General features: G+C 41.0%; 3 protein-coding genes across 3 annotated transcripts; all 3 read right to left on the bottom strand.

Moving 5' to 3' along the window:
* Positions 1-2376: 2376 nt before the first annotated feature.
* Positions 2377-3555, bottom strand: LOC121194586 (trace amine-associated receptor 7d-like). The gene is made up of 2 exons (XM_041057531.1): positions 3386-3555; positions 2377-3187 (listed from the first exon to the last, which is right to left on the bottom strand). Exons 1-2 carry the CDS (start codon positions 3553-3555, stop codon positions 2377-2379), a joined length of 981 nt encoding a protein of 326 aa, XP_040913465.1.
* A 1069-nt stretch (positions 3556-4624) lies between these two features.
* LOC121194559 (trace amine-associated receptor 13c-like) lies at positions 4625-5678 on the bottom strand. The gene is made up of 2 exons (XM_041057495.1): positions 5518-5678; positions 4625-5351 (listed from the first exon to the last, which is right to left on the bottom strand). The coding sequence occupies exons 1-2, from the start codon at positions 5676-5678 to the stop codon at positions 4625-4627; spliced, it is 888 nt and encodes a 295-aa protein (XP_040913429.1).
* A 3209-nt stretch (positions 5679-8887) lies between these two features.
* Positions 8888-17144, bottom strand: LOC121194550 (alpha-tectorin-like). Its single transcript, XM_041057484.1, has 20 exons — positions 17136-17144; positions 16819-16965; positions 16226-16280; positions 15892-15989; positions 15390-15617; positions 15141-15224; positions 14751-14856; positions 14407-14536; positions 14019-14262; positions 13627-13783; positions 12988-13078; positions 12830-12892; positions 12268-12478; positions 11814-11937; positions 11410-11597; positions 11101-11255; positions 10716-10961; positions 10462-10624; positions 10181-10273; positions 8888-9013 (listed from the first exon to the last, which is right to left on the bottom strand). Exons 1-19 carry the CDS (start codon positions 17142-17144, stop codon positions 10181-10183), a joined length of 2592 nt encoding a protein of 863 aa, XP_040913418.1. The 3' UTR covers positions 8888-9013.
* Between the last annotated feature and the right edge of the window lie 674 nt (positions 17145-17818).

Raw genomic sequence — 17818 nt, 5'->3', positions numbered from 1 at the left:
TCAACACAAGATATGTGTATTAGGCTACCTCTATAGGTAAACATGTATGTTCAGGGTGTTCAGAGAGTTAATACATTAATTTGCTCGTTTGAGAATTATCCTTCTCAAGCCTGTTATGTTTTTAGCCACTTGTGTTATGAGTGACTAGATTCATCAAATTTTTTGTGATTTCTTCAATCTTACAACACAACAACACCAATATTGTGGAAACTGCTTCCGATTGTTTAGGAATTATTTTTTTACACTGTGCAGACAAAGAAGAAGTCAGTGTCTCTATCTGCAAGGCCAAGGCCAGAGGAGATAGGTGACAAAACGGGTTCATTATTTTGTGATTTGGGTGACCACATCCTTTAGGCAAAGACTGAATTATCTGTTAATGTGTAGAAGTTGCATCACAAATATTTAAAGTTAGTGAATTACGTCAGTTAAAACAAAACAACAACAAAAAGAAAACACTACTGTTTACTTTGAATTGTTGGTCTACTTAGCAATGATTGCATCATATGTTGTTTTGTCTTGCAGTAACACCTCTGATTGCAGTTGTGCCATCATTTGACTCTAATGAAAGCAGGTGTGAAAACTTTCTTAGTCAGGGAGGTGCACAGTCATTAGCAGCAGCTAATGGGCTCCGCACTGAGAGTTGCTCAGAGCCCAGTTGTGGTTTTAATAACACAATGTGTGAGTGTGCGAAACTGAACTCTGCTTAATTGGCTGACTTTAATGAGTCCAAGCATCTTACTTTTGTAATCAAACTTCCTGCTAAGTTGAATTTGACAAATTTAACAATTTGGGAGAAAATACATGAGAAAGACAATAGTTTATGGACACTGTACAGCAACACAAATAAATGAACAAGTAAATTTGGACATTTTCCTGCTTCTTAAGATGCACTTTCCATTAGATGATACAGTTTAAGCCCTCTGACTTTGAGATCTCTGGATGTTGATAAGCTGTAATGTTATGCTTTGCAGTATAAAACCTACAGCCTCATCAGCTCGACTGATGCAGCTGATGCAGTCAGCTGGTACACCTGCTGTGTGGCACACCTGCAAGTCATTTGTTGATGTTTCCTGTTGGCACGTTCAGTCGAGATTTCACTCCCCCTGAATTTCTGGGCCCAACACGGAAGCACACATTAACTTCCGGCTGTGAGGAGACCCTGATGCTCTGACTGAATGTTGACATGTCAGAGGGTCTGGTTTGAGAGGAGGGGTGGGGCTGACCTCTTTGTTAGCCAGCTAGCCATGTTAGCCAGCTAGCCATGCTAGCTCCTACATTTTATGCTTCCAACCCCACCCAAGCTATTTCCTGTCTGCCCTGCTTTTGGCCACTCCACACAAGCACCTTTCACCTGATGAAATTCAGTCTGGCTGCAGCTTGACACCTTTGCCTGGTCCTGATGGTTTTATTTTTTGTTTAGTTTGTTTTGTTTTTAGCAGTTTTAGTCTTATACATTGTAAGCATAAGGAGCTTCTGGTAGATTGGCAAGAGCTGTTCATTATTTCACTTGTGAAGTCTTTTCCTTCACTGCCTGTTTGTTTCAGCTTTTGCTGAACTTCTAGAATTAACATTTAAAGCAGAGAGAGTACGGACCCCTGAGGAAAATACCTGACTCTTTAGCTGCTAAGTGCTCCACCATGTTCATCAGTTAGTGTCTATCATACTCTGTCAAAACACTGAAGAAATAAGGGAAGCTTTTATTTTGACATGAATTGTCTTTAATCACGTTTAGGTTATGATCTCCAGTGAATTATAGTTTTCATTGCAAGCCACAAACATCTTCTGTGTGCATCCCTACACATGTGCATTGAATGAAGCAATTATACAAATCACCAACTGAAACCCTTTTTAAAAATAAAATGCACGTTGACCTCTCTGGAGGCTTTTTTCAGTTAACTGGTTACTCCAAAACATGAGCACACTTTTCTGGTCAAAATTGGTCATCAATTAATTAACTGAAAAAGCATATTTTAGGGATGTGTCAAATGAGGAGACCTTTTTTCAGATGTGTGGGATGAAATCAGTGCTCCATGCATTCATACTTATCATGACACCCATTCATGAACATACAGATTAATGTATTTTATTTGGGGATTTTTTAAAACACATTTGGAGGGCAGGTAGATCAGATCAGATCTGTTTAAAAATCATTTTCTCTCAAATCTAATGTTTTTCGTGACAGGTGGTACAGGTGTAATCTCTTTTGTCATCATGCAAAACATGAATTGTTTTTTTATTTCCACAACCAGTTAAACAACAACAGAAAACAGTTCTTGACAATATAGATTCAAATAGATGCATGTATGCTTTAGATCCACTGTTCACAGACGACACAAGGACAACAGCATCTTCACTCACTCCATAATATCTCTATCTCTACAGTAGGCAGGCCTCACAGGAGTCAGCCTGCAGTATCTGTAATGTAACAATCAGTCTGGTGGCTTTTTTAAACCAGGGATAGAAAAGTGCATAGATGACGGGGTTCAGACAGGAATTAAAATACATCAGAAAAATCATAAAAGCCTCAGTTGAAGAACCAATCAGGATGTCGTGGCCTGTGAGAGAGACACAGTAATATGGAGAGTAACACATCAGAAACACAACTATGAGAATACCAAGTGTCTTTGCTGCTTTAATCTCAGATTTCTTAACTTTCACAGTCTTTGCATGCTTGATAGAGCCACATTCAGTGTGGGACTTCATGGCACGAGCCTGAGACACAGCCACCACAAATACTCTCATATACAGAAGCATGATGACAGCAATGGGAATAATGAAACCAAGAACAAGATCAACCGCTCCTGTAATGATGACCACACATTCCCCATCACAGGAATTATACCTTCCTGGTTGCTTCAGGTTGTCATATAAAAGGAAAACACCATAGATAACAGCATAAACCCAACACAGGAAAACACATACTGAACCAATTTTTGGAGTGACTTTGGCGGGGTAATGCAGAGGGTCGCAAATAGCCACATAACGGTCAACAGATATGAGAACCATGCTTCCTACAGAGGCACTGATTGTAATGACAGGCAACAGGTAATACAGTGCACACGTTAAGTCACTCAGGATCCAGCAGGTCGTTGTCAGGAGTATTTCAGCAGGCATCACAAAGAGGCCTACAAGGAAATCTGAGACAGCCAGGGACAGGAGCAGGAGGTTGGTGGGGGTGTGGAGCTGCCTGCGGTGAGAAAATATCATTACTCTGAATCAACAGTAGTTAGTAGAAACAGTAGTTATGCAAAAATTAAAAACCACAATATAACAAAATACAGGACTAGCAACCGGTAAGTTAAGATATCAGGGCTGTGACATAGGCCCTGAGGGCTGACAGCTTCCTGTAAATCATAACACAGCGTATTGTTTTAAGGGTATGTGCCTGAAGTGGGAGATGGAGATGATGACCAGCAGGTTGAGAGTCACAGTGAGCAGAGAGATGAAGGACAGCAGAATATAAGCAAACACATAGTCAGAGTGAGGAGGCTCTGGTTTCCTGCAGGAAGTGTTAAGCTGTGGAAAGCAGAGCTCAGCCCCCTCCATCATCTCCATCATTAGAAAGAGGAGAAGCTGCTGAGCTCTGGCAGCTTTCTGACCTAAGCTCTCTGATATACTGACTCCTACCATTTCTCCCTCCTCTCGGTGACACTGAGCTCTCTGTTTCTCTGCATATTCATCACACTCCCAAGGCCTCTCTCTCTCTCTGAATGTAATCTGGTATGGGCACGCTGGGAATAGCATCAGCTACACCTGGAAGCTGCCCAGTACAGCAATGGTTTGATGTGTTGACCACTGAGCATCTCCAGACAGGGCACCTCAGTGGTGATCATCTGAAAATCATGTGAAAATGCTGGAGAAATAGTTCCACGTGTTGGGATACGTGTTCATTCAGAGTCGGATGACTGATACTGGTCCCATGGGTGTGGTTAACTTTGGAGCTCAAGCCAGGAGTTTAGAGGCATGGGTAAACAGCTAAACTAGTTTTTTGTTGGTTTGTTTGTAAACAGTAATTTAAAGTAAATAAAAGTACAAACAAACAAACAAACAAAAAAACACCTATTGTTTTAATTGTATAGAGATATGTGTGGTAGGTAATACTTTTACAATGAGGATCATACACAGTTTCAGAGCAAATTCAGTTCCAAATGAATAAATTAAATTTCAAATAATGCTACTCATATTCTTATTGCATACTCATATTGAAATTATTTAAGTTAAATAACAAAATTTCTAACTGTGTGATTCCGATTAAATGCAGCGGATATGCTGAGCAATTCAAATTCAAATATACATTTTTCAGCTTCACTTTCTGGTGACACATATTTCTGCCCATAGGAAGCACAGACATGTACTGATGAGGTGAAAGTGACAATGAACAACAGAGGATGATAAAGACTGTCCCACACAATCACCTTTCGTATTTCTGTCACAGCATATGCAAATCAGCCTTTTTTACAAATATTTAGAGTTTTGCAAGTCACTGACTCAAAGTGAGGAAAGAATGGTCTTGTTTGAAAAAAAAATGTCCTTATAACTTAACCAACCAAATATCTCTGTACTATGTTGGTTTAAAGACTCTTATGGGTTTAACTTTAAAGTCATTTGAGTGGTTAATGCAACATTAGCATGTCCACACACATAGACAGGAATTGAAATAGAACAAACATATTACAAAGGCAGCAGATAAAGGATTGAGTGAGGTGTCCTGGCCTGTAAGTGTGACACAGAAATATGGAGAGAGACATAATACAAACACAGCTATGACAACACCAAGAGTCCTGGCTGCTTTCATCTCAGATTTCTTAGCACTTACAGTCTGTGAGCGCTGGAGTGAGACAGCTACAATATGAGAGCGCATGGCACGAGCCTGAGACACAGCCACCACAAAGACCCTCATATACAGAACTATGATGATACTAATGGGAATAATGAAGGTCAAAATAAGATCTGCAACTTGTTCAATAAAGGTAAAGACCATCACACACTCTCCTGCACAGGAATTATACTTTCCTGGTTGTTTCAAGTTATTCTTCATCACCATGCTGACAAAGAAGAGAGAACAGTTCCAACACAGTGAAACACAGATTCGAGCTCTTTTTGGAGTGACTTTGGTGGAATAATGTAGAGGATCACAAATAGCCACATAGCGGTCAACTGATATAAGAACCATGGTTCCTACTGAGGAACAGGTAATCATGTATCCCACATAATTGTAGAGAACACACATAATGTCACCGAGGAACCAGCAGCCGTCTATGAACACAATTTGAAAGAACATGAGAACGCCCACGAAGAAATCTGAGACAGCCAGAGAGAGGAGGAGGAGGTTGGTGGGGGTGTGGAGCTGCCTGCAGAGATGAGAGAGCAACAGTATCAGTTATCGTTCCAGCAGAAAAAAACAAAGCCAAACAAAGCCTTTTCAAATTCAAAAGCATTTTCATAAAATTACTTGATCTCACAATCTTTCCTTTCTGTACAGCTATCACAGACATAAACTGATGAAATATTTGGTACTTGAAGTGGGAGATAGAGATGATGACCAGCAGGTTGAGAGTCACAGTGAGCAGAGAGATGAAGGACAGCACAATGTAAATAAGCAAAGTGTCAGAGTGAGGACGCTTTGGCTTCGTGCAGGAGGTGTTGAGCTGTGGAAAGCAGAGTTCAACTCCCTCCATCATCAGAGACAGAGGAGGAGGAGAGGAGAAGCTGCAGAGCTCTGGCAGCTTTCTGACCAAAGCTCCCTGTCATATAACTTATCTGACTCTTTTTTCCCTTCTCTAACTCTTACTTGGAAACTGATGTCCCTCCCCCCTTTACTCTGTACATCATCTTCATTAGTCCCTCTGCTGATGCTGATTATGTTAAAAAACATCCAAAACTTCTTTAATATTCCACTACATTATTTCTTTTTATTGACAATAGAATATCACAATAAATGTAGACAAAGCATACGACATATGTTGGTGTTTTTGAGCGAACAAACTGATCAGGTGCAAGATGTGGCCTCATAGTTACTGAACAGATGTTGTGGTGGGATTGGCTTTATCTTTGGTGGGGACTTTTTTTGTTGGACAGCCAATATAAACAGCTGTACATCTGCACTAGCTCCCCGTCACACTTTTCTCATTCATATGCACAAGTGTGCATAATTAACATAGATCTGTAAAATGTAAAAGACCTGTAAGTAGTGAGCTCTGAGACGTTTTCAAATCTTACCTGAGATTCTGTAGCTCTGTTTTGTTTCAGTTTGTAGATTTGGGAAACACAACTCAAGAGTTTGCTGAGAGAGCCACAGCTCCTCCAGTTACATAGTCCAGATGACCTTTTGAACTTGTATAATTTTTATATTCTGAAAGTTTTGACATGCACCTGACTCACCTGGAGAGACTGGAGAGACTTGGACACCAACATGAGTATCCACTGTCCAAGAGGCGGGTGAGCTACCTGAGTAATTTAGCTAGCAGAGTTGCTGCCAACCCAGATAAAGTTAAAGCTGTGGAGGACTGACCTCCACCCTCTACAGTGAGACACAGGTGCTTCCTTTACTTGGGCTTGCTGGGTATCACAGACAGCTCATTCCCTTATGTGCACAAATTGCATCTCCCCTGTATGTCCTCACTATGGCACCTGGACCTGGACTGGCAAGAAGCCTTTGAGAAACAGGAAAAAAATGTTGATGAGTGCCCCAGTCCTGCATGGCCTATGCCTGAAACTGGCAGAGGCCAAGTTTTACCTCTCATCCAAAAGGATGTAGCTCTTAGGTTTTAGTTAATATTAGATGTGGTTGGGACATCAACCACTGAAGTTAAGGAGTGAGTCACAAAGTTCAACAGAGTTTTTTTGCTGTATTTTTGACAGTTTTGGTTTGGTTTTAGGATGCTGTGTTTTTCCTTCACACGTGTATTCCCCCACTGAAAAATACTAATTGATCCACACCTGTGGAGAGTCAGGGCAAGGGGAACCAAGGAGACATGCGATGAGCAGCTGAGACACTGAGAAAGGTGCAAACCCAGAGGCTACAAGGCAAATGCAGCTACAGCCTCATATGCTATGTTGTCTGAAAGTGCCGTACTTGGGTCTTCTCTCCCTTTCTCTTTGTTCCTAGCCTTGGGCAGAGCACACAGGATGAAAGGACATGTCTCCGCGGATGGACACCCACCCAACACACCCCCTCTCCTTTTAACTAGCTTGACTATTCATCCCTTTCTCCTCTGCTTTTGCAAATTTAAATGTGTTGCATGGTATTTTATTTTTGCTGCTAAACAATAAACTCATCTTCAAAATCCTGGTTGACTCTGTGTGCTTGTGAACCACAAATGCAAAAGAACCTGAGGGTGTAGGTAAATCATTTGACAGCTGTGTTTAACTGGAAAAAAAGAAAAAAAAAAGCTCGTAATCTTCCAATACATTTCTGATTTTTATTGATTATACAATATCACAATTTGGGCAGAAAAAGCATATGGCATGTCATGGTATTTTTGAGGCCACAAGTTCACCAGCTGATTAAACATGGTGTCACATTTACTGGACAGACATGACAGAGTAGTATTCATCCTCTCATTGACAAGAAAGCTCATGAGCATATTTCCCAAAGTGTTGAAGTATTGCTTTAAGCTTAGGACAAAACTAAACACCAGCTGAAACCTACAGAGTGCTCAAACCGCACGTAAAGATTCTTGCCACCAACTTGGAGCATAAACCCTTCCTCTGGATATATACACCAGACAACACAGTGACTGGTCACAGATCTGGTAAGAGGCAAGCCAGGAAATCCCACAGAAACACCAACTGGTGAGTGTTTCTTGAACTAACACAAACAAAATTGCCCACTGACACTTGCAACCTTATGCGATAAGTACAAAGTGTTTATATGTGTGAGGCGTTGCTACTCAAACTATTTCCCCTCCCCAGTTCATCTCCAATGCTGCAGAAATCATTTCTGCAAACTGGACCAGACAACTAAGGTTAGAGGAAGATGAGCAAAGCAAAAACACAAAGAAAAAAAAGGGAAAAAATCTATAGTTTTGGTCAGAAATGTCTCCTTTTAATGACTGCTCATAATATTCTTTTTATTTAGTCTATGAGGAGTATGATGTATGAGGTCTTTTAAATGCTTGACCAAACATGAACATGTTCACACACACCTCCTCTAACACATTAAAGGCCTTATTTCACTCACTCCACAGTGTCCCTTTACAGTATGTTGCTCTCACGGGAGCCAGGCTTCAGTATTTGAAGTGTAACAATGAGCTTCACTGATTTTCTAAACCAGGGGTAGAAAAAACCATAGATCATGGGGTTGAGACAGGAATTAAAATAGAACAAACATATTACAAAGGCAACAGATGAAGGATTGAGTAAGGTGTCCTGGCCTGTAAGTGTGACACAGAAATATGGACAGAGACATAATACAAACACACCTATAACAACACCAAGAGTCCTGGCTGCTTTCATTTCAGATTTCTTAGCAGTTACAGTCTGTGAGCGCTGGAGTGAGACACCTGCAATATGAGAGCGCATGGCACGAGCCTGGGACACAGCCACCACAAAGACTCTCATATACAGAACTATGATGATACTAACGGGAATAATGAAGGTCAAAATAAGATCTGCAAGTTTTCCAATAAAGTTAAAGGCAATCACACACTCTCCTGCACAGGAATTATACTTTCCTGGTTGTTTAAAGTTATCCCTCAACTGCACACTGAGAAAAAAGACAGAACAAATCCAACACAGTGAAACACAGATTCGAACTCTTTTTGGAGTGACTTTGGTGGAATAATGTAGAGGATCACAAATAGCCACATAGCGGTCAGCTGATATGAGAACCATGGTTCCTACTGAGGAAGAGGTGATAAGGTAGTCTAAAACATAATACAGAGCACACATAATGTCACCGAGGAACCAGCAGCCGTCTATGAACACAATTTGAAAGAACATGAGAACGCCCACGAAAAAATCTGAGACAGCCAGTGAGAGGAGGAGGAGGTTGGTGGGGGTGTGGAGCTGCCTGCAGAGATGAGAGAGCAACACACTTTTCATTATTTGTCGTATCAGTTATCGTTCCAGCAGATAAAAACAAAGCCAAACATTAACAAATTCAAAAGCATTTTCATAATATGTCATATTTTTTTCTGCACAGTTATCAGAGATATAAATTGACAAAATATTTGGTACTTGAAGTGGGAGATAGAGATGATGACCAGCAGGTTGAGAGTCACAGTGAGCAGAGAGATGAAGGACAGCACAAGGTAAATAAGCAAAGTGTCAGACTGAGGACGCTGTGGCTTCGTGCAGGAGGTGTTGAGCTGTGGAAAGCAGAGTTCAACTCCCTCCATCATCAGAAACAGAGGAGGAGGAGAGGAGAAGCTGCAGAGCTCCGGCAGCTTTCTGACCAAAGCTCCCTGCTGTCATATAACTTATCTGGTTCTTTGTTTCCTCCTCTAACTCTTACTTGGAAACTGATGTCCCTCCCCTCTTTACTCTGTACATCATCTCTAATCCCTCTGCTGATGCTGATTATGTTGTTATTGTGCATAGCTGGAAAAAGTTAAACCAAAGCTCATTTAATTCCACTACATTATTTCTTTTTATTGACTACAGAATATCACATTGAACTGCTGTTCAAAGAGAAAGAAGCTTTTCAAAGAGTATAAAGCAGGTATGAATAACAAAAACTATAAGAGACTCATGTTAACTTATAGATAAAAGGCTGCTGTGCCGACATTCCCACTTTCACTGCATTTTTTTTAATGCAGATTTAAACTCTAAACTCATCTACTGGATAGTCAGTGTTTAATTAAATTAGTGTTTGTTCATTTTAAGCAATATTGTGTTATTTCTGCACATTTGCTCAAGTTTGCTCATGTGGACAAAATCGTCAGATTGGCATCAGACTGTGATTCTGGGCAAACTCGAATCCATTTTCCAGCAAAATACTAACAGTTAACTTTGTGCTGACTCATATGAACGAACCGTCAGACTGTTTGTGCACCGTGTGCTCTGCGCTGAGCACCAAAATACCACATACAGAGTATTTCAGTGTCAGGAAAATACCATCTTTCACACACCTGGAAAATAGGGTCCAAATCACTAAAGAAGGCCTGGCCACACATTCTGCTGGCCTGACCTGGAATATTGCTCTTATGCTATCAATCAGCAGGAGAGTTACACTTACTTAATAAGTCCAGGCCAAACTGATGAAGGCGGGATTTTCATCCTCAAACTTTGACACGGTAGATCTGCGCCTTCTGTCAGCCTGGCTGCACCTCTGGGAGGCAGTTAAAAGACAGAAATAAAAATCAGGTCTGAACAGAGTTTTAAGGTCCAACAGTAATCCAAGCGGACAGTGACATTATCATTAATAAACATACTGCTTTTTGTGTCAACATTCTTAAATTTGACAATTTAAATGTTTATTTGTGCATTTATGTGGCTGTATTCAGGAACTGGCCATACCGGGACGCAGGTATTACCCTGCCTGACACAGAGCTCTACTCTGCAGTGCAAGTAGACATCACCAGTCTTGCCAGAGAACTGGAATGTGTTGAAAGAGAAGTAGTTGGATGTTCCCAGTCCATTGCCCTCCACCTTCACCGTCTGGTCAGCAGGGTTAGGGCAGCTGCTCAATAACAGGAAAGCAGACATGACAGGGACTGGCCAGCAACAACAAAGACAGGTCTGGTCACCATGAGCATCTCTGCATGTCTCACCCCTTGATGATGAGGTCGTATCTGAGGCGTCCACTTGGCGAAGGCTGATCAGTTGCCCAGCAGGAGTCAATCACCACCACAACCATTTTTTCATCCAGCCCATCCGTCTTCAGCTCCACCCAGATTTTCTCATCCAGTTGAATGTCACTGCTTGACTGGATTGCGTGCATGTGGTCAGGGCTGGTGTAGGCCTTCATGGTGAGATTGTAACTCCATTCTCCAGAAGTAATCTGCTGGAACACAGAGCTGGAAAGCAAAGACATAATTCTATTGTCCTCCACTCACACGCGTCCAACTATGCCAGGCTTCAGTTTGCACTCAAAAACCTAGTAAAGCTCAACTAATGTGACACTCTGGAACTACATACTGTACACCCATCACACACCTGTGTTTGAGTTTGATACCCAAACTCTTAACATCCGGCTGACTGTAAAAACAGGAGAAGTCAATATGCACTGGGCTGTGACGGTTGATTAGGCCGAACATGGAACTGTTCCGTGTCATGATGGTGTTCTTGTATATAACTTGGCTGTTGTTCACCTACAGAGACATAAGGGTGCAGACCATGTTACTGCACATTCAGCTGCACCTAACAGTTCATTCATTTTTTGATTCTACTAAATAAATATGAAAGATTTAGGCTGCTGCAGTTATTGTAGTTTATAAATACTATTATACTAAAAGAAGTACGCACCATGACCACTGTACCACAAGGGTTGGTACTGTTGAAGCTGAACGTCACCATATGGGTCAGGTTGTCCATTTCACCTGTGCAGGCCTGGTCATTGAGGTGTAAGACTGAGTAGTCGATGCCTTTGTCCTCCAAGAGACAGTTAGCCAGAGTTACCGAGGCAGCCTTCTGCCTACAGACCGTCGGCTCACCTGGATATTCATCACATTATGTTCATTTAGCTTTGGTCCGAACAACAGCGTTGAAAAACTGCACTACTCAACTGTTATCAAATGCTACTTAATTTTTAATTAAAGGAAAGTGTTGACCCAATATTATCCATTCTGATCCTCTAAACCTCAATGTGAGTTTTGTTATTCCTTAAATCTGAAACAGCTCTCCCTGAAACAGTGTAATACCTGACTCACCAAAGGTGCTTGTCGATTTGTACTTGGAGGCAAAAATGGCGCGGCAGAGGCAGCGAGTTTCCCCACCATTGTCCTTCTCACCACAGAACTCATGAGCACTGCAGAACCTGTCCTGACAGAAGTCCTGAGGGAAAGCAGCTGCAAACACACAGAGACAGATATGGGAAGGACTGCTTAACATTTTAAAATGCATCAAAAAAAATGCTCACAAGAAAACAATGATCCGTTCCACAGAGGGTTGCAACAAAGGTTCCCAAGAACTGAAAATAACATTTCAGCACATGACCAAGTGAGTGTAGCCAGTGTATCTGATTCATCAACTAATCAGGTCTGGAGCTGATTTAGAGTTGGATAACGATTTAGTTCTGGTACTGAGCTTTCAGGGTCTTCCAAGTTGAATGTTATCTTAGACTGTCTTTCTCATTTTAAAACATAACAGGAGATACCAAAAAACAGCCTTACAGCAGCTGGTCTTTGACCTCCATCCTTCCACTGTGACATCAGTGCGGTGCCTGCAGGCTCTGGCGTAGGCCTCCAGGAACTGGCATTTGAGACCATCCACTGCAGGGTATTTGCACAATGTTTGTGTACAGGCAGTTATGAAGGGCTCTGGGTCAATGTGCTTGTTGCAAGCAGTGAAGGGAGCCTTCTTCAAGAGATTACACCTGTGCCAGGAATACAGAGACGGAAAATGAGTCATGAAAGACTGCTCGACAAAGAAAGAAAGCCATAAGACAAAAGGATATTCTCGGTAGTATTGTGTGTGTGTGTGTGTTTTCTATTATGCACTATAATTTTGTGAGTAAGTATTTTTCTGTGTAAGGTGAAACATGAGGCAGGTGTTATGTACAATACAAAAGTGGATCTCAAACAAAAAATGGAGATATTTGAGTTTTGGTGTCAAAGTTCCAAATCCATCACTGAAAAATGTGGTGAAGCATGTCTGAGAGGTTCCTGTTTCCTGTTCATAAATTAAGGAATGCTTAATCTGTGTTGTGGCAGGTGTCTACATTTACCATTCGGTCGTGGCATTGCAGTTGATTGTACTGTCGGCAGCGTCATCATACTGTACCTCACAGCTGTGGGACAACAAACAACATAAGACAGAAGACTGAACAACAACTTACACTGATGGTCAGTAGTAGTCCATGGGACATTGTGTTTGAGGTCTTACCCAGTTTCACTGTGTTCAGAGACCTTCTCTTCACTTGGCACAGTCCTGCTGGAATTGCCACATAAACCATGCACTGGTGCTCCATTTGGCCCTGGCCAGTTAAATTAAACATTTGATATTTAACATAAAAAATGTCTTGTAATTTAACATAAATGTGATTAAGTAATTAACAGGGTTTAATAGCAAGACACACAAAGTATTTGGTAATTTAGTTGGTGGTTTAAAAAAAGATTTAAGAGCCGGTCAATCATGCATTTACATTGTCTTTCCTAATCAAGACTTCAATTATGTCTTCATCACAGACTTGCTTTGAATTCAGAAAAGTACATGGTGTCCACCTGTGTCTCTCACTATTCTGCCATTAGAACTTTAAATGGTGCACACACTGACTACCACATGGCTCTGCCCACCTTCATCCAGAGCAGTGATCTAATCAGCCGGAATAACTGAAAACACCTGTGTGAGTGTGAACGACCACTAATGTCTCTCCTGTCTCATCTGCAAGGTGAAAGCTGCCATTGTTTGGGAAAACAATACCAACTAGTATTATTTTACTGAACAAGTGAAGCAATACCCTGAATATAATATGAACCACGGTTTTCGTGGTTAGCTTTGGCCTAAAGGGTTTAAATTGTGTACCTGTCATGTGGATCATTGTGATGGAGCCATCAAAGAGGACAGAGATTGTGTAGTTGGAGGCTGATATCTTAGCAGTGACTCCTGTCTTGTCCTTTGAGAGCTCCACACCTTGGACCACCTGAGTCGTGGTGTTGAGCATCAGCACTTTGCCGTTCAGCTTCATCACAGCAGAGGAGCAAAGTCAGGGACACACATAGTCTAACACCACAAATTCACAAAGACACGGTGCTAACACACACTGTACAGGATGTTCTTGCTGAAGCCTCAGTGATTTCATTCATGAGTGAACTGAACATCACTGACTGATGAGATCTAATGTAGTGATTTCTTTATGTAACTAAACATTTGTTGAAACACTATCAAACACGACCCTAAGTAAGTAGGTAACTTACCTGAACTCTACCACCTTGTTCCAGAGAGATTTGAACACCTTCCCTGTCCAGCTGCACTATCACACGATCCAAAAAACTAACATCTTTACGGCGTCTTTCCCGGAAAACCCCCAGCACCTGGAAGCCTGGGATTGTTGAGGGCCTCATCAGAGTGTACCCACAACGGTCCGGGACAGTGTGGGTTCTGCCAACAAAATCGATGACTGTGGGGCCGATCACAGTGCACATGGCACTCAAGACGCAGCTGATGCGAGGGGCAAACACAGAAAGTAGCACCACTCAGTGTTTGGTAACGACTGAAGCATTGGAAGCACTGAAGTCCTCATCAAGTTTTCGTTCTGTCATGTGTTGGAGACATTTCATTTGAATATTATCTTCATATATTTACCTGCCCATGCCCTCACATTGCTCCATGGGACCACAATCACTCACGGCATGAGCAACTCCATTCACATCACAGGTTACAGTAGAGCAGATGTTTGGGTCTCTTACTGTCGTATTTGTCTTATAAACAGCACCTAAATGTTAGGAAAAGTTTACGTAGGTAGTTTGGAAAGTCACACTGTTCTCATCAAAGTGTAGATCAAAGTGTAGATAAAGTGTAGATCAAAGTGTAATTCTGTTCTAGATTCTTAGTTGACTGGCTTACCAGTCAACTAAGAATCTAGAACAGAATTACAGTTTTGCTTTTGAGGCCTAGAATTGCATTTTAGGAAAAGTAGATTCACTTACCTGAGAGTCTGCATCCGCTCACATCTGTGATGACACCTTTATTTGTTTCAGCTGTCTGGAATGTCTGTTTGGAAACTGTGAGGCCATTGACTTGTGCATCTGCCTCCTAGAACGAGCGGAATAAACACAATAACTGAGTTGTTTTCTCATCATTCAATTCCTGATTTCAAAACAGATGTGGTGTGATGTGAACCGAAGGTACACGAATTATACCTTATGTGGATTATGTGAATCGCCTGAATGCATTAAAATCCCAGTGTGGGATAACGACTGAGCCCCTGAATTGGGACTCAGCTTTTGATCTGAGTCGCTGTCCATCAACTCACATCACACTCACAAAAATATATTTATGTATCAAATCATCCACATTGTTTTGATTATTATAATTACCACGTCAACATGTGTGTATCCAGAATATGTCTTGATTGCCAGAATTGCTTGTGTCCCGAAGTTGCCAAGTTCAACTTGTTCAATCTGACAACAGGATATGGACCAGACACAGAGAGATGGTGTAAATATTTTAGAAAAGGATTTTTGATTTTATACGTTCTTCTCATCACATGTATTATTGCATTAAAACAAACAGTTGACATTAACACGTCAAAACAAGTCACAGAAATGAAACTGAAAAATGCTCACTTCAGATTGTTGACTGTCTTTTAATGGTATGATGTTGACACATTTCCCAGAACTCTTGAGGTTTGGCAGAAGTTTATGGACCCCAGATCCAGTGGGTATTTCTTTTGTAAGTATTGCCAGGTTACCTCTGTCAGCTGTTCCTCCGGACATCACAATACAGTCATTTTTGATTCCAGGTTTGTATTCGCCATTGAAGCAAACTGAAAATCTGCTTGCATTGAAGGCCACCTGTTCAAGAGGAGCATATACAACCAATAATTAACAGAACCAAGAATATTTTCAACTTTGATGATTTGTTTTTCTTATTTAATGACATTAATTTTTACTTTATTTTCAATAATCATTTTTTAAATAATTTTGGAGACACTACGTTTCTGTATGTAACCTGCAAGAGCTTTACACCTGGGACGTTTTTGATCGTGATCTCCACTGAAGGCGGATACAAAAGGACAACAATGGAGATATGTACATGTCACACAACACAAGTTTTTCTGTTACTCACATATACTTTGCCATATGTCTGTCCATAATAAGTGATGGGGCACGAGGTGATGTCCATCTCACCAGAACTGGTAAAAGTCTGTCTTGTTGCACCAGTACCTGAAGATATGGAGACACATGCTTTGTGAACAACATGTGTGTTACACCAGTAGACCCAGACCAAAGACTAAGACCTGCACCTCCTGAGTCCAGAGGGGTGAAAGTTCGTCTATATTGGTTGCTGTTTGTGAGATTTTTTAGCAAAGTTGTTGTGAATTTCATTAGAGGCCATACTGGCTGCCTGGTGAGTTATAAAATGGATGCAGGGCTGTGTTTGAGTTGGGGGGCCTCCTCACCAGCCAGCATGCTGAGTGCCGCCAGGTTTAGTATGAAGCGGAACATGCTGCCGGTCTGTTGACAGGGACCTGCAAGTCACAGTTGAAATAAATATACCTGTAAAGTCATATTTAAACTTTTTCCATTAAGAAAATGAACATATATACTGAATGGTCTAAATATTGTCGTGCAAAATATGTAATGGCAGTTTTTCTTCTTCACATTTCCTCCTCCAAATCATAGATAAAGCATTTTAAATCCTTGCATAAGTGGTTGAGAGAATGCACCAATGGGTGACTTTCTACTTGACAGTTCAAATGTATTGTGTTAGATGCTTTTCTGCTGCGATTAAATAAATCCAGTCATACTCTTATGTCTCAGAAGAATATTGTTTAATTCAAATGTTTATTGGCCATCAATGACCCATGTACAAGCCTTAACCCTATTTCAACCTTAATGCAAACAGAGATATTTTATTCCAGACCAAAGTGTTGGACCAGAGTGATGGCGCCATCTAAAAAATGCTCTGGCTATCAGTGTGGGAGCCAATCTGGAGATTCTGAGTATTAAGAAAAAAAAAAGGGGGGATCCAAAGCTTTCCAGGTTTTCTTACCTTCTGGAGGAGTTTGTTGGGAAGTGAAGCAGCTTTGCGTCTGAAGAAAAGTTTCACTGGGTGCTTCAGCTCTTGGATGAGTGTGTCTACCTCGTCTCTGTGTGGAAGACACAGCTCCCTGTTTGGATCCCTCTCTGTATGTTTACTCTCCGGCAGAGTAAAGAAACTCTCACAGTTACTTGTGACCTTTTGTCTTCCCCAACTGGCTTATGTCACAGAACATTCCAGTTTCCAAATACACTGTAATTAACTGAGAGTTACTGATGCAGACTGTGGTTACAACTTCACAATGGTGGGTGTCAAACTTAATTCTTCACTATTGTCATCATAAGATCTATTTTGAAAGAGCACAGAAACTTATTTAGCTGAGTTATTTACCATGTGCTAGAATCATTTATGAATAATATTATCAAACTTGTCACTTCTCGTGAAGAAATGCAGCTTAAAGAGCCTACCATTTAATGAAGCTCTAACTAATATATTGTACTCAGTGCTAGTCGCCATTCTTTTGGTCCATGTTATGTCTATACTTAGTTTTCAAACACATATTCCTTGTACGTGATCTATATAGTGTTGGAAATGTGGAGTGTTCATAAAACCTGCACAAGACAGAAGTTAAATATCCTAAAGCTCAAATGTGCATTTTCAAGAGATCTGGTCCGGAATGCAACAGGGCAGGAAAGAGTTTGACAGTTCTATTATAAGTGTTTCACCTCCAGGTAAAAGAACTTCGACAGATGTAAAGCCCAGGTGTGGCCAACCAGTCACAAACTAATCATCTGTACTGCTTCTAGAGACTTACATCACGTCACGCACAGGCAACCTTGAAGAAAAAGCACACACACACACACACATTTTAGAACACACTACAGTGTTGTTGTAAGTAGATATAAGTGTTTATTAATGTTCTTGTTGATAACAATAACTCCTCCCATGAACACAAATAAGTGGAGCTGTTGTACAAAAAGACAAAGAATTACAATATAACAAAAACACAGAT

Source organism: Toxotes jaculatrix, chromosome 15 (assembly GCF_017976425.1).
Source record: "Toxotes jaculatrix isolate fToxJac2 chromosome 15, fToxJac2.pri, whole genome shotgun sequence".
Lineage (NCBI taxonomy): Eukaryota > Metazoa > Chordata > Actinopteri > Toxotidae > Toxotes > Toxotes jaculatrix.
This window is presented reverse-complemented; position numbering and strand designations above follow the sequence as displayed.